Source organism: Protopterus annectens, chromosome 10.part0 (genome assembly GCF_019279795.1).
Source record: "Protopterus annectens isolate FY-2018-M chromosome 10.part0, PAN1.0, whole genome shotgun sequence".
Classification (NCBI taxonomy): domain Eukaryota; kingdom Metazoa; phylum Chordata; order Ceratodontiformes; family Protopteridae; genus Protopterus; species Protopterus annectens.
This window is the reverse complement of record NC_056744.1, coordinates 870,320,074-870,340,989: the sequence shown is the minus strand read 5'-3', so window position 1 is coordinate 870,340,989 and position 20,916 is coordinate 870,320,074. Positions and strand designations below refer to the sequence as shown.

The 20,916-nt window shown below is 42.3% G+C and overlaps 1 protein-coding gene across 1 annotated transcript in view; it reads right to left on the bottom strand.

Annotated features, from left to right (window-relative positions):
* Nucleotides 1-298: 298 nt before the first annotated feature.
* CCHR10.PART0H1orf146 (chromosome chr10.part0 C1orf146 homolog) overlaps nucleotides 299-20,916 on the bottom strand; it is a 506,230-nt gene continuing 485,612 nt past the window's right edge. The window contains exons 5-6 of the mRNA XM_044085666.1: nucleotides 1,275-1,386; nucleotides 299-732 (exon numbers count right to left, since the gene is read on the bottom strand). Of these exons, the coding sequence (XP_043941601.1) occupies nucleotides 701-732; nucleotides 1,275-1,386 (144 nt within the window). The 3' untranslated portion in view covers nucleotides 299-700. The remainder of the gene's footprint in view (nucleotides 733-1,274; nucleotides 1,387-20,916) is intronic.

Here is a 20,916-nt window from a genome sequence, read left to right as displayed (position 1 = left end):
TTTCTTGTGGCCATGAGCTGTAAAAAAGCATCCAAGTCAGATCCGAGGGTCAGGTCAAATCCCAGTTGTTGAGGATTGAATGAAAATTGGCAACATCACATCATAGGATATTATGGGTACCTGGGAGGAGTTGAAGCCTGCAAAAGTTCAGATCAGCAGTAAGCAGACTCAAAGCTGACACTTAGACACATTGGTGGAGGGAATGAACCACAACCATGCAGATCTCTTATCTTAAGTATGTAACTTTTGATATGTGTGAAGAGGACATTCCCAAATGTTATTCAGTCCATATGTTTAATGACACAAAACCAAACATGAATTGCATGTATATCATACTAATAGGTGTATTTGATACATTAAAAAAATCAACTCCTACTGGGAAACAGAGACTGTGTTACAAACTGTAAACTGTTGAAGAGATATTTGTGTATGAGACAATCCCCTACACATGCACAGATACATGCAATAATGTCAGCATTCTTCTATTCTTCTTGCCTGATGCTGCCTTTGGTAAATTTGTGGGATGAGTCAGATCCAGCTGTTTTTAGTTTTTGTACATTCTCTGCAGCAACCTGTGTTCAGGTTATCCAATAAAACTCTTCTTGTTTTGATGGACCCTCAGTACATATGCTTCTTGCATCTGTTTCCTTGCCAACAATTTCCACAGCACTTATATATAAACTTTTCTTAGTTCTACATTTCAGGAACAAGTTGTCACAGCAGCAGCTTCTACTGCAGTAAAAAGGAGAAAAAAATGTCACCTATATGCACTTTAAACTATGAATTTAAAATGCTTACACTTATTAGAACAGAATAAAAGATTATATGAGTTTGTTTGAATATAGCAGAGGAGTAGAAGTCTGTCACAGAAGGAGAATCAAATGTAATCAGGACTTGTTTCACCTGTTACTCTAAAGTAGGCCCATATATTCCCTTGCTACTCTAAAGTGGTCCCAAAAATTTCTAGCCTGTCCTTATAGATAATCAGAGTTTTTTTTAAGTTTTTACTGGTGGTATTTGAAATTTTATCCCTTTTGGCTGAACTCCTCTATTTCATTCATAAATTCAGACATTTTATCAAATGCTTTATTATTTTTATTCAAGTCAGACTAGCATATTCATTTTTCTTAATGCAAAATATTTTACATTCAATCATTTAAATACTTTAAGTATCTGAATAGACTATTAAAAGACTTCTAGGTGAAAGGAAATATATATGAGTTTGTGACTTTCCATCTTTCATTGTTCTAATATGTTGGTGCCATATACACTACCATTGAATTTAAGTTCTTGAAGCATTTCCCAAACAGGACTTCTTTCTAATATCTGTGCCCTTGCCATTACCATCCGATGGCGTATGCTGTCTACATATGGTTTACAGGTTGCCTTCAAGAAAAGAAAAATCTTTGTTAAAATCACTGCTGTGGTCCTTTTGTATCTTTGATTATGATCCTGAAGGGAAAGGTTATTAACGTAGTAACTGCTTTTTTTTTACACATATCTGTTTCATTTGCTGACACTGTCAAATATGTAGTTGTGCACATCTAGCACAAGAGTACTTATGCTGTATAGATTGTACATCTGCTGGATTAAAGCCCATTTTTAAATTTTGACTCATATGGTAACATTAGCTATCACTCATGCTGGGAAGTGGATTTTCTATGGACAGTGAAGTAATAAAAAATTAAATTTGCTAGATCAAAGAAAGCTGTCTTTTGTGTTGCAACTGCCTCCTTGAATTCTAAGTTGTAAAAAAGTGAGAAATGAAATGAAAGTTATGTACTTGCCATAATGGTAGAACTTCACATTACATATCCATACACTTGAATACTAGGTATAGTTGCTGACGACACTAGTTGGTTTGGCACCATTAATTTTCTCAAGCTCTAACTCATCCCTCCAGCTCCAATAATGCTCTGCATTTCTCTGCTTCTCTAGAATAATGGTGCCCCAAACCAGTGACCATATAAAAGTAACCCATAAAAAAACAAGCATACAACAGCAAACTCATATCTTAATTCCTCTGTAAACATTCCACCGGGCCACTTCAGCCAGGGATGTAGGAAGGTGGATAGGTATGTTGAAGGAATAGATCATGAAGATCTGTCATTATGGCAGTACATAACATTAGTATCTTATATAATTCAGTCCATCCACTGCAATACTAGGACAAAGTTCCCATCTCATCCTCCTAGATGGCATCCCACCATGATACTTCTGATGATAGTAGCCCCAAAGGGCAAACTCAGACCTGGAAATCATATCCAAACTACAGCAACTTGCAAAATTATCCAGAGAAGTCCATGTTGCTGCAGCAAAAATATCATTAACTGAAACATTTTTAAAACACCTTAATTCAATTATCATTTAAGACATAGGCAAACATAGATTAACATATAAGAAAGCAAATAGTAACATGTTTTTCATTTACATATATTAATACATCACATATCTTTTTCCACATTATACATCACATATCTTTCCCTTCTTTGTAACTATTACCAGTCCAACATGACATACCCTGCTAAATGTCTGCCTTCCCTTACACCTTGCTCCTCCTCCTCCTGAACAGTATTCTGCATGTACTGCTCCAACTATTTCATTTATTTCTATGTACTTTGCTTATTCCCTTTTTAAAGATCTGTCTTCCAGCTCTTTTATGTCATTTATAGCTTTCAGTACTTCAAATACAGTTGGTTTAGACTTTGATTTCGATTTACTACTAACTGCTTTTTGGCAGCCAACAGAAAAAGAAGTTATGTCCTTACCATAACGTTCCATGTGGAGTGTTCATCTCGCCTTGGTTATTACACATGGGTTCGGAGCCGATCCTCGGCTCCGTGCCGGCCGACTGCAAGCTCTGCATCGAGAAGAAGCTCGAGGACATCTAATACCCACAATCCCCCTCTGCCTTTACCTCAGATCTAGTTTGCAAGCAAACCAGACAACAAGCACGCACACATGCCAAACTATATACATAAGTACATATATACAAACATACCAAGGGTATGATAGTAACACCAATACTGCAACAGCAGAAGGAGAATACTCCAGACCAGGCACCAAATCGAACGTTCTTCCTAAGGGTGGGAAGGGTGGGAGTGTAATAACAGCGAGATGAACACTCCACATGGAACGTTATGGTAAGGACATAACTTCTTTATGTGAGAGTGTTCAATCTCGCCTTTGTTCTTACACATGGGTAGCGTCCCTAGCTCCATGATCCTGAGGAACTCAAGGGAGAACGTTCTTGAGCACAGTGGAACCAAAGGTTGCCCTATCCCTAGAAACCCTGTCCACTTTGTAATGAGATATAAAAGTATGTGGTTTAGCCCAAGTAGCAGCCGCACAAATGGTGTCTAAAAGTAAACGAGCTGCATGAGCCAAAGATGTAGAAATTGATCTGGTAGAATGTCCTCTGGGTTTTGCTGATAATGTTTGATCAGAATCTTCATAAACATAAATGATACAGTCAGTTAGCCACTTCGAAAGAGTTTGTTTCGTAACTGCAAGACCCTTTCTGCTGTCAGCAAAAGCTACAAATAGCTGATCAGATTTCCTGTGATCTTTTGTTCTATCCAAATAAAATCTGAGTTGTCTATGGACGTCCAGTTTGTGCAACATATACTCTAATTTATTAGAGTGGTCTTTAAAGAAGGTGGGTAATTCAATGGACTGATTAATATTACTAGTAGAACAAACTTTGGGAAGAAAGGATGGATTAGTGCGTAGGGATACTCTGTCAGAATGAAAAATTAAATAAGGATGTTTGACCGAAAGGGCCTGCAGCTCAGACACCCGTCTAGCCGATGTAATAGCCACTAGAAATAATGTTTTCCATGACAAAAATTTCAAAGTGCAACTTGAAGCTGGTTCAAAGGGTGGTAACATCAATTTAGAGAGCAATAAATTTAAATTCCACGGTGATGTCGGGCTTCTGACTGGTGGTCTGATATGAAAGGAACCTTTTAAAAAGGCTTTACAAGGTCTGTGAGCCATAATAGGTGCACCACTTTCTTCTACATGATAGTTAGAAATGGCAGCCAACTGTACTCTTAAGGTAGCCGGAGAAGCTCCTTCCTGAAATAATTCGGTCAGAAATTCTAAAACCTTATTCAACGGAGCTGTAACAGGGTCCAATTGATGTGACTCCGCCCAGAAGACAAAACGTTTCCATTTACTGGTGTAAGTCTTTGTAGTGGAAACTTTATGAGAAGCTACCAAAATATCTTGAACCGCCGATGTAAGGGGAATTGACCTGGCTAAAAAGGGAAGCGGAGCAGCCAAGCTGCTAGATGGAGAGATTCCAGGGATGGGTGAGGAACTCCTGACGAGTGAGTCAGTAGATCTGGCTCTGGGTCCAGCATCCAAGGTCCCCGAATGCGGTGATGCAAGAGAAAGGGGAACCAAATTTGACGAGGCCAGAACGGAGCAATGAGAATTATAGTCCTCTGAAGGTTGTTTGCTTTCTGTAGAAACTTTGCAATCAGGGGAAATGGAGGAAAAGCATATAGGAGACCCGGGGGCCAATCGTGCACCAGCGCGTCCCTGGGGACTTCCCCGGAGGGGGTAATAGGGCAAAGTAGCTCCTGCATTTGGCGTTCATTGGAGACGCAAACAGATCGCAGGTAGGCTGGCCCCATTTGCGAAAAATCTTTTCCGCAACTGACTGTTTGAGGGACCACTCGTGAGGCAATAGTATTGCCCTGCTCAGCCTGTCGGCTATGACGTTGGATGACCCCGGGATGTGCGTTGCGATCAGAAAGCGACCGTGGACTCTGCCCATTGCCAAATTCTCATGGCCTCTCTGCATAGTTGGTAGGACCTGGTTCCCCTTGCTTGTTTAAGTACCAGACTACGGACATGTTGTCTGTCTGAACTGCAATGGTCCCTGGAGGAAGAAGGGGAGCAAAGTGTTGCAACGCCAAAACACTGCCCTCAACTCCAGAACATTGATGTGCAGATTGTACTCCAGATTGGTCCATTCGCCTTGGACTGTCTGTCCCTGAAAGATGCCCCCCCACCCTATCAGGGAAGCGTCCGTGGTTATCGTCGCTGACGGTGTGGGTAGCACAAATGGTCTTCCGCCGGATAGGTTGCAAGTCTGTAACCACCACATTAGGTGTGATTTGCATGTTTTTGTTATCAAAATTTCGTGAGTCAGTGGAAGTTGTTGGAATGACCATTGTGCAAATAGAAGCCATTGTAGCACTCTCATGTGCAGTCTTCCCAATGGTATTGCTATGAGAGAAGCTGCCATGAGACCCAAAACTTTCAGAACAATTTTTGCTGGGGATTTTCTGGATGACAGCAGAAGGGAAATGTTGAATTGAAGTGCTAGTATTCTTTCTGTCGGAAGTTTTAGAACTAACTGACGCGTATCCAATTCCGCTCCTATAAATAAGATATGCTGTGATGGCTGTAGCAAAGATTTTCGAAATTTACTGAAATGCCAAGGTGTGTACAAAGTTGTAGGAGTAATCCCTGGCTTGTATCAGTTGACGCCTGGTGGTGGCAGACAGGAGCCAGTCGTCCAGATACGGAAACACTTGGAATCCTAGGCGCCTCAGATGAGACGCTACCACTGCCATGCATTTGGTGAAGACCCTGGGGGCTGTGGTCAGGCCAAAGGGCAGGGCTCGAAACTGATAGTGACTGGCTCCCAGCCGGAAGCGCAAGTGATCTCTGGACGCCCTGGCCATTTTGATGTGGTAGTATGCGTCCTTCAGATCTATTGAGCACATCCAGTCGTCCTTCCGTAAGAATGGAAGGATCGATTGAAGCGTGACCATTCGGAACTTTTCCTTCTTGACAAAGGTGTTGAGATGGCTTAGGTCTAGAATCGGCCTCCAGTCCCCTGTTTTCTTTGGAACTAAAAAGAACCTTGAGTAAGTTCCGAATCCTATTTGGTCCGCTGGGACTGGTTGGATGACTCTTTTTCTAGCAGCTTTGAAATTTCTGTAGCTGCTGGGTCTCGCAGATGGGGTGGTACATCTGGGAGTTTTCTTTTTGGAATGGGGGTGGATAGAAATGGGATTTTGTAACCTCTGGTAATAATGCTTTTTACCCAATTGTCCGAAGAAAGGTTTTGCCAGGCCTGAGGGTATAAAGCTAAGCGACCCCCGACTGCCTCCAGAGCAGGACAGTCGGGCCTCCTCTCAGGAGTGCTGAAAAGGTTTGCCAGGGAGGTTATCCCTGTCACCTTGGTTTTGCGGACCCCTCTGCCGCCAGGGCGGCGTCTTCCACCTCTGCCCCCTCTGCCTCTAGAGGGGCATCACCCTGTGTGTTTGGAAAAGATCCTTGGGGTTTTGAAACCACATTTTCCCACCACGTTGCCCTTTGGGGTACGGTCTGGAAGGGGTGGAAAACGGACTCCGACAGCAGACAGAGTCTTTCCCTCCTGTTCACACCGGGTAAGGGTCTCCTTTACTTTAGGGCCAAAAGTGTGGCTCCATCAAATGGGGCGTTAGTAAAGGAAGACTTGAAGGCTTCAAAGCGAACATAAGCGCATCCAGGATTGCCTACGAAGAGCAATCGCTGAAGCCGCTGCCCTACTCGATCCTTCGGCTGCATAGGATATCAGCCTCATGGACGAAGTTCACAATGGACGTAAGGCTGTTGAGATGCGCTGTAACTTTCTCTGAGACAGCGGCATCTGTAGCACCCTGGAGGGTATCTCCCAACTCTTTGACTAGATCCCTCTGTAAACGTGTAAAATGGGTCAAATAGTTCAGGGAACGCATAGAAAGCCGCTGAACTGAAAATGCGCTTCCCATATCTGTCCATGGTCCTAGAATCTTTGTTAGGCGGATGGACAGATGAGGAAGACTCCGACATCTCCTTTTCGTGGCCGCTGCCACCACCATGGCGTCTACTGGAACTCCTTTGGTAAGGTAAGCTTTGTCCTGTGGTGCCGTGATGTACTTATTTGGCTTCCTAGGGACAGGTTCCACCGTGTCAGGAGTCTCCCACGCCCTTCGAGCAATCAATTCCATTAACTCATCAAAGGGCGGAGTGACCCAGGAGGAGGAAGGACGGGCACCAAATGCCTTCAGCAAAACTGACTCATCCTCAGAAGGGGGGAGGGCTTGCCAGTCACCTCTCTGTTTAAGGATCTCCAAGATGTCAGAAAAGAGACATCCTCTGAAGGTGACTTAGGGGACCCTTCTGACTCATCTAAGTCAGTATCAGATGTCAAGGATTCTTGTGGAGAATCCAAGTGTCTCCTCTTACACAGTCTTTTCCTAGGAACTTCTTCGTGGGCAGCATCCGAAGAAGCCTCCGAGGAAGAGGGGGCACCCTCCAGGGGTGGCTGAGACACTGGTGCCCGACGCTTGGACGCGGCCGTGGGTGCAGAGGAGGATAACGGTCCTTTGCGGGGAGGAGAAGCTGTACCTGCTGATGTGGTTGTCTGGGTAGACAACACCTTCCTCATGAGGTCGAAGGCCCCCGGGTCCCGAGTCGAGGTATCTCCCGGTTCCGAAGAAATGGGAAGAATCCCCGAAACAGGAGCCGAAGGCACCGACCCCGAGGACGGAACCGAATCGATCCGTGCCGAGGCCCCGAGAGGGAGAGTCGGAACCGAAACATCGGTCCGACTCTCGGTCCCGGAACCAAGGACAGATCTTCGGGCCCGAGACTCCGGAACCGGATCGGATGGAGTCGAGGTAAATGGTGCCGACCGAGAAAAGGACGGTTCTGGCACCGAGGGCTCCACAATCATCAGGTCAGCTTCTTCCGGCTCCGAAGACTGAACAGGTCTCGGAGGAGGAACAGATGGAGATAGTGGCAGGCCTTCAAGTCTCGACATCAACTGAGAGGAGACCGAAATAAGTTTGGACAGGGCCGTATGCTCCATAAGTTTCTGCACCACACGGTCCACGTCGGTGTCGGAAAGGGCTCTAGAAGAACGAGTCGAAGGGATCGAAGACGGAGCCGACCTCAACAGAGTCGGTGGAGGGAGCTCCATCACCGGTTCCAAGACTCGAGGCTCGGGAACTGCCAACAGTTGAACACTCGGCCCCGAAGTCTGTGGAACCGGTGATCTAACTAGACACGAAGAGCTCGGAGCCGATGACTTTGGCTCTGACGCCTTCTTGACCCCTTCAAGACTTGGATGCCTGGTCTGAAGCATCCAAAGCCTCCTGGAAAGAGGGTTTCAGCAATCCTCTATCCATCAGTTTCCTGCGCCTATCTGTCATGACCCTCCCACTAAAAGAGTGACAAATAGAGCAGTCCTCTTGTAAGTGGAGAGGGCCAAGACAGTAGACACAGGAACTGTGGTTGTCTGTGACCGACATCTTTTGGCCACACTGACAACGTTTAAAACCAGATTTCATCTTTTCAGACATATTAACAAATGAGACAGTCCAGTCCAGTAAAGAGTCCAATCCAGTAATAGTGTCAAATCCGGGAATAAGAGTCCGTTTGATATTAGCTAAAAACAAGACTACCACAAGTTTTTAGTCAAAAAAGTCAAATCCGTAATAACTGCCAAAAGGCAAGACTACAATAAGTTTCTAGTCACAAGTCCAAGAAGGGGTAGGCCCCGAAAAACTCTAACTCGAAAGTTAACTAAGTTAACTTATTCTAAGTATCGAGAATTCCTGACACTCACACACCTACTCTTATACTTAAGTAACTAGATTTAAAGAAAATTTCTGAAAATTAGTACAGAATAGATAAAAAATCTTATCTGAACAGCCTCGAGCTAGCCTCCAGCGATGCGTATGCAGCAGCGGCAAACTAGATCTGAGGTAAAGGCAGAGGGGGATTGTGGGTATTAGATGTCCTCGAGCTTCTTCTCGATGCAGAGCTTGCAGTCGGCCGGCACGGAGCCGAGGATCGGCTCCGAACCCATGTGTAAGAACAAAGGCGAGATTGAACACTCTCACATTAAACTTTATAAGGCTTTACTATCTCCAGCCAATTCAGCTCTTGTGCCCCAGCTAAAAATAATCAATTCCTTAGTTATAGCCATTTGCTTACCCAATATTTCTGACAGAGTACTCTGCAGGGAATTTTTACAATCTGCCAACATATTACACTCTCAAAACACATGTTCCCCAGTTACCTCTTTCTTCCTCATCACAACTCCAACATTTACTATCTACCTAATAAAAATTTTTGATGTCAGCGTCAGGTATACAAATACCTATGCAAACACTTTCAAAAAAGATTCTAAACCTTTTGGACTTTGTTGCATACTTGGAAGGCATACATATGTCCTCCCATTGATTTCTTCTGAACTGATTGTCCACTCTCTCTTCGCAATATTTTCTAACCTCCTCTGATTATTATAGTTAGCATGCAATATCTTATATGCCCTACTAATTATCATTTTAACAGCAGCTTCTGTTCTAAATTCAACTACAAACTTTACCAGAACAAGTCTTTTACTTAGGATCCACAGATCCCTTTCTCTTTGCCTAAACTCTGATATCAATCCCTTTTAGGGAAGACAGTCTCTATGCTGCATTACAAATGCCTTCTTGTCCTCATCCCACTTTAGTTCCTTTCACTCTGTAGTTGTTTGCTCACAATATCTTGATGCCTTTCCCAGATTTCACCAGTAAATTGCAGCCCCTCTTCTTTATCTTCTGTGCTGCTACTTGCAGTCATCTCTATTGGAAAATCTCCTTTCTCCTTTGTAGTGTTGGTTTAGTTCTTGGAATAGTTTCTGATATTTTATGAATGTAACATTCTGTATGGTTGTTGTTATTCTCATTAAAAATCTGTGTCCAAATCCTACTCTGTCTTTATTTCTTGAGTCCCCCTCACTTCATCATCATACTGTCCCTTTTGAATTATAACCTTATGTTTATGTTATGTGAGCCTTAATTGTTTAGCTTCTACATATCCCTTCAAATCAAGTATCCTAAATTACCTTGTTGTACTGGAAGGATCAACTTCTATGAGCTGTTACTCAGTGTGCAGCCATCTTGGAAGCCATCCAGCTAACTTTAGTATTAAAATAATATTGAATAATAAATAATATTATAATATTTTAATAATATAATAATATTAAAATAATACTGACTTTAATATTGAACCAGGGAATGGAAATGCTTACATTGCTCTACTTATAAAATCTAAGTTTACTCTACTGAATGTTTTATCTGCAAGACCCACAAACAACAGTGGCATTTTCTTACATTCTGCTTCACATTGGCTCATCTTTGTTCTATAAAAGTTGGCAAATGTTTGCCTCTCCTCCACAAAACCACACTGATCTATATCTATCAATTTTGGAACACCTTTACCATTCTTTAAGCTAATATAGAAATGAAAACTTTGTAATCATGGTTTAAATTTGAAATATGTTTATATGAAGCTGAGTCTGATGGATCTTTACCAGCTTTAGGCAATGCAGCCACCAGAATGTTCCACCTAGATGTTGGTGCTTCCCCTCTTTTTAAAATACTATTAAGTAAAATCTTCCAGATCTTTATCACTCTCTTCCCTCACTTCCAAACTTCCAGCTGAATACCATCTGTTCCTGAAGACTTTCTTGAAGATTGACTATATATCACCATTTTTATCTCATCTACTCCTATTAACTGATAGTTATTGAATGTCATCTACCTCTAACCTTGACATAATTAAATCTTTCATAAATGTTGCCATTTGAGCTTTTTCTTTATTTCCATATTTCTCAACTTTATACAAATGTTCAGAACATTTTTGAAGCATATCTAATACTGCTAAATGATCTCTGTTTTTTTTTTGTTTGTTTTTATAGGCTCCTTAAGTTTGTTGACAACCCTTTCTTTTTTCTGTTACTCAAGTCATGCTAAACAAATGACAATCTTTCTAAACTCATATATGTTATAAAAATACTCATTTATTTTCTTTTTAGCACTCTGCATTTTTGCCTCTTCTTGTTCTGTGAGACTTCTCTTATTTTGCAATACTTTAACCTTTGTCAGCCCCCACATAAGAAATTCCTATTACCACTTAACCATATCTCTTTCTGTTTTATTTCTACCTTACTTTGTTTTTAAATTGCAATTGTATTTTATCTCACTTTCTGGCTATAACGTTTGACAATAATTGTATCTTCCATGATAACTTTTGAATAATTTCCAGTACCCATTCCATAAATTCCTCTGTTGTTTACAGGCAGAAAATTATTACTAACTGTACACCAGGCAGAAGAGGAATACATGTATTCTACTAATCAAGGAATGTCAATAAGCAGGCACGATATTCAAGCTGCTGTATTCAGCTATTTTCAGAATATTCCTTCCTTGAGGGTCAAAATCATTTTTTGATGCAGAACAGGCTAAAGAGGAAAATACAAAAGTTTGTCCAAAAGTAAGTGATCTATGAAACAGGAGGAGATTCTGCTTCTCATTCTTCTGGTAATAAAGCCTTACAGAGACTGTGCCAGTAAAACATTTTCCAATGTTTCAAAGAAAAATTGCTTGAGAGACAGAAAAAAGCACAATAATTTACTAGAAGAACCAGGAGTACATTGGAAATGAGGCAGAGACTGAATTTGGGAGATGGGGATCAACAGGAAGAAAACCAACAACTTGAAAATTGACAAATGTGGGATTACAAAGCATTAATTATATTTGTGAAATATGACAGAAGAAGAAAAACTGGAAATAGTGGACTTTTTTGACTTTGTTAAACTTATAGGGGACTCCAAAACATATCCTCTATTGCTCTACTTCATGTCATTAATGCTTGGAAGAACATTTAGGAGAAGGGAAGAGGAAGGAAAGAGTTAACTGTAAGTAAAACAAAATGTTGTTCTTAACAGTAGTATTTTTGTAATGTATGACATAATTTGCATGCTATAAAGTAAAACTTTTTTAGTTAGTTTTGAGTGAAATAGAGATACTAAAGTAAATAGGTGATCCTGCTTTTTCCCTTCTTCTTTCTTTCTCATTGTTCAGTTTTATGAAATGTAGACACTGCAATGTAAAAAAAAAGTCTGGTCAAAAGAGCATGATACAAGAAAAAATGATGTGCTTTTTCTTACTCTTGCATGGGGAAATGACTGGATTAAGGCCTAAGACTTGATCTAGTAACAAGTTTTAAGGGGAAGCAAATAAGTGAAAAAAGATCATTGAGTATAATAAAAGTGTTCCTCCAGCAAATAAATGAGTGCTTGTAGAAGCAACTGTGTATCTGATTTTCATGTCTCCATGGAGACAATCTGATAAGCAGCAACAAAAACAGAATATTTCTTTCTTTCAATGGCTATGAGATAATGTTTTCTGAAAGCATTTAAGTGTTTTCCCAATCTGAGAGAGGAATAAAGACGAGAAAAAACATACAGCACTTAGTAGAAGCTCAAGTTGTACCAAGTGTCTTAGAATGGATGACTTTTCTTACAGATTTATCCACGTCAGTGAGTGTGGCTGTCAGTCTGGGACAACTGTTCCTATGAGGAGGGTTAAACTTCAATATTTGAAGATGTACATAATTTTGTGTGTTAGTATTATGTTAATAGACTTTAGGAGTATTCTGGGTGTGTGTTTGTTTTTTGTTTGAGGGTTTTCACTAAACTGGTTTGTATGATATGATATAGGTTCAAATGGATATGACAAGAAACAACTATAAAAAGATCAACATGTCAAATGTTAGTGTATGCATGTAACACAAACGCTGGAACTAGACATTTAAAAAAAGCTGTTCACATAACAGGTGGGAATAATAACTTCTTAAGATATGACAACATGTTTTATACTATCTTTAAATATAAATGGTCTCACGGGTATATACAAAAAGAAAGAGTAGTCAATTATATTAAAATGTAGAGTGCAAATAGTTATGCTACAGGAGACATATTTGGGAAGAAATGAACATGTGAATTTGATAAAAAAGAAGTTATGCCCTTACCATAACGTTCCATGTGAGTTGTTCATCTCGCCTTTTTGTTCTTACACATGGGTCGGAGCCGATCCCTCGGCTCCGAATTGGCCGCTTTTGAAGCTCAGACTCTCAGAAAAGATCGAGACCCAGTGAATATCCCATGATGCCCTGCTATGAATCCCAAGATCTAGTATGCTGCAACCAAGACAGCCTATGGACAGAATAAAACTATAAAGTCTACCTACTTAGAAAACTATAAGAGTAGGGGGAGAGAAGCAGAGCTGGAATGTCTAAACAGACTGACAGCTGGATCAATCTACCAAGGCAACCATCTCACTCGACTGGAGGGGGAAGGTGGGCGGGAATGTAAGAACAAAAAGGCAAGATGAACAACGCACATGGAACGTTATGGTAAGGACATAACTTCTTTATGTGAAGTTGTTCCATCTCGCCGTTTTGTTCTTACACATGGGTAGCGTCCCAAGCACCCCCATCCTGGGTGTCTCAAGGAGAACATTCCTGAGCACAGTGGAACCAAACGTAGCCCTGTCCCTGGAGATCTTATCCACTTTGTAATGAGTGATAAATGTATGAGATTTTGACCACGTGGCAGCTGCACAGATGATATCTAACGGTAAACGAGCTGCATGAGCCAATGATGTAGAAACAGCTTGTGTAGAATGGGCTTTGACGTTGGTTTCTAATGGCTGATTAGTAGAAGCATAAATGAATCTGATGCAATCAGAGAGCCACTTGGATAATGTGATTTTTGATACTGAGACACCTTTTTTATTTTCTGCATAAGACACGAAGAGTTGATCCGATTGTCTGAAATTCTTTGTTCTATCCAGACAGAACCTCAGCTGTCTATGTACATCAAGCTTGTGTAACATATATTCCAGTTTGTTGGTATGGAGTTTGAAGAAGGTTGGGAGCTCAATGGACTGATTCAAATTACTTTCTGAAGAGATCTTGGGAAGAAAGGTACGATTTGTCCTGAGGGACACCCTATCAGGATGAAAAATCAAATATGGGGGTTTGAAGGACAAGGCTTGAAGTTTGGAGACCCTGCATGCAGACATAATGGCTACCAGGAATAAGGTTTTCCAAGACAAAAACTTTAAATGACAAGATGGAGCAGGTTCAAAGGGGACAAGCATCAGTTGGGATAAAACCAGATTCAAATTCCAGGGGTAGACAGGATGCCTAATAGGTGGCCTGAGATGATGGGTCCCTTTTAAAAATGCTTTACAAAGCCTATGCGACATGATGTTAGAGCCGTTGAAGCCTACATGGAAGTTTGAGATAGCAGCCAATTGAACTCTAATGGTGGCAGCAGCCACACCATCATGGAACAACGACGACAAGAAGTCTAAAATGATATGGATAGGTGCTACATAAGGGTCCATGTCGTGTTGAGACGCCCAGTGAACGAATCGTTTCCATTTGCTGTTATATAGTTTCCTGGTAGAAAGCTTATGAGATGAAACTATAATATGTTGGACAGCAGAAGACAACTCATGTGACCTGGCTAGTGTGGGAATCGGAGCAGCCAAGCTGTCAGTTTAAGGGACGGGAGGGAGGGATGGAGAACTCCCGATGAATGAGTCAGAAGATCCGGCACTGGGTCCAGGATCCATGGTTCTTCCAGTTGATATTTCCACAGGAAGGGAAACCAAATCTGCTGAGGCCAAGACGGGGCTATTAAAATCACAGTCCTTCCCAGACTTTTGGCTTTCTGCATGAATTTGGGAATTAGAGGTATTGGCGAAAAAGCATATAGGAGACCCGGGGGCCAATTGTGTACGAGCACATCCCTCGGTTCTTTCCCCAGTGGGAGATAAAGGGCAAAGTAGCTGCTGCATTTGGCATTCATCGGAGACGCAAATAGGTCCCAGCAAGGCTGGCTCCATCTGCGGAAAATGTTTTCCACTACTTGTTGATTGAGAGATCACTCGTGAGGCAACAGCATGGCTCTGCTTAGTTTGTCCACTATCACATTGGATGTCGCCGGGATGTGCGTTGCTATCAGAACGCGTCCAGTGGATACAGCCCATTGCCAAATCCTTGCCTCCTGGCATAAAGGGTATGATCTGGTTCCCCCTTGTTTGTTGATGTACCAGACAACCGATATGTTGTCCGTCTAGATAGCAATTGTGCCTGGAGGAAGAGTCGTGAAAGTGTTGCAACGCTAAGAACACCGCTCTCAGCTCTAGGACATTTATATGCAGGTGCGTTTCCATGTTTGACCAAGTGCCTTGGACAGTCTTTCCCTGAAATAGCCCCCCCCACCCTATCAGGGAAGCATCCGTGGTCACTGTGGCTGTGGGTTGGGGGGGAATGAAGGGACGTCCTATTATTACTTGATCGATGTGCAACCACCACAGCTTTCTTGCAAAGACTGGTTAATCGGATCTCGTGTGACATGGGTAGTTGCTGGTACGACCATTGCGCGAAAAGTAACCACTGGAGAATTCGCATGTGCATGCGGCCTAACGGGACTGCTATCAAAGTGGCTGCCATTGTGCCTAAAAGCTGTAGTATTTGGGATGCTGGAGCTTTGTTGCGGGCTAAGAGCCTGGATAATTGATCTTGTAGTGTTGTGATTCTTGATTGGGGCAACCTGATTCTTGCATTGATGGTGTCTAGTTCTGCCCCTATAAATGTAATATGCTGCGAGGGCGATAGCGCAGATTTTTTTAAATTGAGGGTAATACCCAACTGGGAGCAAAGGTGTATGGTGTAGCCTCTTGCTAGGATTAGTTGATGCCTGGAGGTGGCGGTGAGGAGCCAGTCGTCCAGATATGGAAACACCTGGAATCCCAACCATCTCAGGTGAGCCGTGACCACTGCCATACATTTGGTGAACACCCTGGGGGCTGTGGTGAAACCAAAGGGCAGGGCTCTGAATTGATAATGACTGTCCCCCAGCCAGAAACGCAGGTGATCTCTGCATGATCTGTCCATTTTGATGTGGTAGTAAGTATTCTTGAGATCTATAGAGCACATCCAATCACCTGTTGCCAGGAACGGGAGAATCGACTGCAGTGTGACCATCCAGAACTTTTCCTTCTAGACGAAGGTGTTGAGTTTGCTGAGGTCTAGTATGGGCCTCCAGTCCCCTGTTTTCTTTGGAACTAAAAAGAACCTTGAGTAAGTTCCGGATCCTATTTGGTCCACCGGGACTGGCTGGATGACTCTTTTGTCCAGCATCTTTTGGATTTCTACGGCTGCTAATTTTCTCAGACTGGGTGGTACACCTGGGATCCTTGTACATAAAGGTGGGGTTTTTATAAAGGGGATGTAATAACCTCTGGCAATGATGCTTTTTACCCAAGAGTCCATTGTAATGTTTAGCCAGGTGTCTGGGTAAAAAGCCAAGCGACCCCCGACTGCCTCCAGAGTAGGACAGCCGGGCTTCCTTTCAGGAACGCTGATAGGGCTTACCAGAGAACTGATCCCTGTCACCCTGGTTTTGCAGACCGCCTCTGCCATTTGGATGGCATCTTCCATTTCTGCCCCCTCTTCTGCCTCTAGAGGGGGTATCGGTAGGTGTGTTCTGGAAAGCTCCTTGAGGTTTTCGGAACCTCATTTTTCCACTTCGTTGCCCTTTGGGGTATGGTCTGGTTGGAGTGGAAAAACGGACCCCTACAGCAGACAGAGTCTTCTCTTCCTGTTCACACCTAGTAAGTGTCTCCTTAACTTTGGGTCCGAACAAGGCAGACCCGTCGAATAGGGTATTGACAAATGAAGACTTAAAGGCTTCTGCAAAGGCGCATCCAGGATTGCCTCCGAAGAGCTATCGCTGAGCCTGCTGCCCTACTCGATCCATCGGCCGCATATGAAATGAGGTGCATGGATGAGTTTACCATTGAATTAAGGGTGTTGAGTTGTGTAGTCACCTTTTCCGAGACTGCATCAGCTGTATTACCCTGAAGAGTATCTCCCAGCTCTTTTAGGAGATTTCGCTGAAGGCGGGTAAAATGTGTCAGGTAGTTGAGCGACCTCATGGAAAATGCCGCAGAACTAAATATATGTTTCCCATATCTGTCCATCGTCCTAGAATCTCTATTAGGAGGATGGACAGCCGAAGAGGTTTCCGACATCTCTTTCTTGGTGGCCGCTGCCACCACCATGGCATCAACTGGGACTCCTTTTGTAAGAAAGGCCTTGTCGGTGGGGGAAGTAATAAATTTATTGGGCCTGCGTGGGACCGGTTCCACTGAGTCAGGTGATTCCCACGCCCTTCGAGCAACCAGTTCCATTAGCTCATCGAAGGGTGGCTTAACCCAGGAGGTGGATGGTTGAGATCTGAAGGCCTTCAGGAGAACTGACTCGTCCTCAGAAGGGGCAAGGGGCTGCCAATCACCCCTCTGCCTTAAGATTTCCAATATGTCTGCGAAGGAGACTTCTTCTGAGGGGGACCGTGGGGACCCTTCTGATTCTTCCAAGTCGGTATCTGATGTTAGAGATTCCTGTGGGGAATCCAAGTGCCTCCTCTTGCACAATCTCTTCCTAGGGACTTCATCGGTGGGGGTGTCCGGTGAAGTTCCTGGAGAGGAGGGCCACCCAATGAGGATACCTGAAGCCCTGGATCTCGACGCTTTGTGGGGATCTGCGGGGAAGAGGTAGAACGAGGCCCTTTAGGGGAAGGGGAAGACAGATCCGAGGAGGTAGTGGTCTTGGCAGCCATGACCTTCCTCATGGCATCAAAGGCACCAGAATTCCGGTCCGAGAAGTCAGTCGGCTCTGAACAGACCGGCAGCTCTCATCAGACCGAGACCCTCTGCTCCAATCCAGAGGACGGAGCTGAGGCCACTTGCACCGAAGCCCCAAGTGGAAGAGTCAGAACCGAAGTATCGGTTTGACTCTCCACCCCGGAGCCAGCGAGGGACTGTCGGCCCCAAGATTCCTCGGTTGGAACCGAGGAGATCAAGGTCGATGGAGCCAAGGGAGGAGGATCAAACCTTCAAGGGTTCTACCAATATCTGTTCCGTCTGACCCGGCTCCGAACGCTCGATTGGCTTCGGAGGATGAGGTGGAGATGCCATGGGGGGCATTTCAGGCTATGAAGCCGAGTGGCTCGAAGCAGATAGCATTTTGGCCAGGGCAGGGTTCTCTAAGAGCCTCTTAACCACTCGGTCCAGATCCACATCGGAGAGCCTGGAAGAATGAGTCGAGGGATGGGTTGAAGGGGCCGAAGATGGAACCAGTTGAAGGATTGGAGAGTGAGGGGTCTCCAATATCGGTTCCACAACTGGACCCTGAGGCAAGGACTCGATACACGGCTCCAGGGACTGTGGAGCCGATGCACGGACCATGCTAGAGGAACTCGGAGCCGATGACTTGGGCTCCAAGGATCCTTTGGAAGACTTCAACCCCTTCGAAGCCTTGGAAGAGGTGTCAGCCTTATCTTAAAGAAGCCTGAAATTCAGGCTTTAGGCATCCTCTATCCACCAATTTCCTGCTCCTTTCCAGGAGGAGCCTGGCGCTAAAGGAATGGCAGATACAGCATACCTCTTGTAGGTGTACCAAGCCTAAGCAGTAAACGCAGGTGGAGTGATTGTCTGTAACAGACATCTTCTGACCACACTCACACCATTTAAACCCTAATTTTTGCTTTTCAGACATGGTTTAACAATAGCAACAACAAACCTTAGATATAGGTAAAGATATGTATAAATGTATATATCTTAACAATCTACTAAATCACGCTAAATATAGAGTTTTAAATGTCCAATAAACTTTACTACTATTAGCTAAGAAATATGTATAAACTACCACTCTAACTGTATATATATATATATATATATATATATATATATATATATATATATATATATATATATAAGAATACAACACACAGAAAACGGCTGATAGAGCCCTGTCACGCCCACAGAAAGGCCAAAGGCCTGAAGAAAAGTAACTATTTAATGGTTCTAGCAAACTAAACTAACCAGAATCCTAACACTATACTATTAAACACTCTACTATATATCTAATACTTAGACAAAAAAAAAAAAAAATTTTAAAGAAAAATGAGATAATAATTAAAAATTTAAAGTCACTGGCCCGAGCTAACTCCGATGAGCTGTTGATCCGTTGCAGCGGCAAACTAGATCTGGGGATTCATAGCAGGGCATTATATGATATTCACTGGGTCTCAAGCTTCTCTGAGAGTCTGAGTTTCAAAAGCGGCCGATTCGGAGCCGAGGGATCGGCTCCGACCCATGTGTAAGAACAAAACGACGAGATAGAACAACTTCACATTAAAGGTTTTAAGGATGGTTATTCAGTAGAATATCTGGGACAAAGGAAAAGGTGAGTACTTATATTAACTGCAAGAGGAACTCCAATATTGATAAAAGAGGACAAAAAGATAATGTTAGATTTGTAGTACTAACAGGCTACTGGCAAGGGAGGAGGATTACACTGCCATGTGTTAATATTCCCCCTACAACTGCTATTATGGTGTTTAAGAAAATTCTAGGGGAAATAATTAGCTTTCAGCAGGTAATATTACTAACAGTTGGGGACTGGAATTTGATATGCAGCAGCAAGGATGTATCTGGAGGTCCAGAAGGGAAAATGTAACCAAAGAGGATAGATTTTGAAGACATTTATGAAAATATTTGTCATGGAAGATGTGAAATCAGTAGTAGGAGTCTGGAGTGAATTTACATATTATTCCCCAAGAAACAAATACTTGGCTAAGCTAGACAGAACTTAAATTTAACAGGAATATGTGCATTCAATTGAACGTTTTGATATGCATCCAATAACTATTTCAGATCACAAGCCAATAAAAACTAAAAAAAAATGCAGGGTAATGAAATAAAAATGAAACACTGGTGGTTTCCCACCAATCTGTTGAAAAGAGAAGCATTTAAGGAATGGGTAGTGGAAATTATACAGGGGTTTTTAGAGAAGATAATTTCTTCTGAAAATATAGCTAGGGAGAGGGATAAAACTAAAGTGGAGTTTAAAAATAGGATGGCAATAAAAGAAAAAGGGATATGGTTAATAGGTAACAAGAACTGTTTTGAGGGACTGACAAAGGTTAAAGTATTGCAGAATAGGGGAAATCTCACAAAACAAGAAGATGAGCAATTGCAGAATGCTAAAGAAAACATAAGGGATTAACTTGATAAAATGCACAAGTTTAGAAAGACTGCTGTTAACCAACTGTTTTTTTTTTTTATAACTCCAGAGGACAAAAACTTTTAACATAACATCTCAGGCAATAGAAAGTAAAGAGGGTTGTTGCCAAGCTTAGGGAACCTGTAACAAGGAAGATAACAAGTGATCCTGTACATGTACTTGAAATATTTCACAATTTTATGAAAATCTGTATAAATTAGAGAAATATGGAAATCAAGAAAATGTACAAACGGAAATGTTTATAGAAGAATTAAAAATGCCAAAGTTAGAGGTAGACGAGGCTTAATTATTAACAGTTAGGATAGGGGGAGATGAGATAAAAATTGTGATGTATAACTAATCTACAGGAAAGTATACAGGAAGAGAATGTATTCCTTGGAAGTTTGGAAGCTAGGAGGAGGAAAACTGATAAAGATCTTGAAGATTTTTTTAACAGCTTTTTAAGAGAAGGAGAAATACCAACATCCTGGGAGAAAGCAGTGGTGGCTGTAATATCTAAAATTGATAGATATGGATCAATGTTGTTTTTTGGAGGGGATGCAAACATTTGACAACATTAACAGAACAGTGATTATCCAGAGGGAAGCATAATGTAAGAAAATACCAGTGTTCTTGATGGGTGTTGATGCAGAGAAAGCATTCAACAAAGTAAGCTGGGATTTAAGGGCAGGGCAATGGATACATTTGCATTCTCTAATGTTTGTAAAATACAGTTTGATTTCTTTTGTATAATGTAAAATTTCCTATGTCACAAGTGATAACTCAATAAAGGTGTTTATAACAAAAAAAAAAAAATATATATATATATATATATATATATATAGAGAGAGAGAGAGAGATCAGATGTAAAAATTAAAGTGGGTGGGTTCCTCTCTGATAATTTCTGTTTGAGAAAAGGAACCAGGTAGGGGTGCCCTCTTTCCCCTT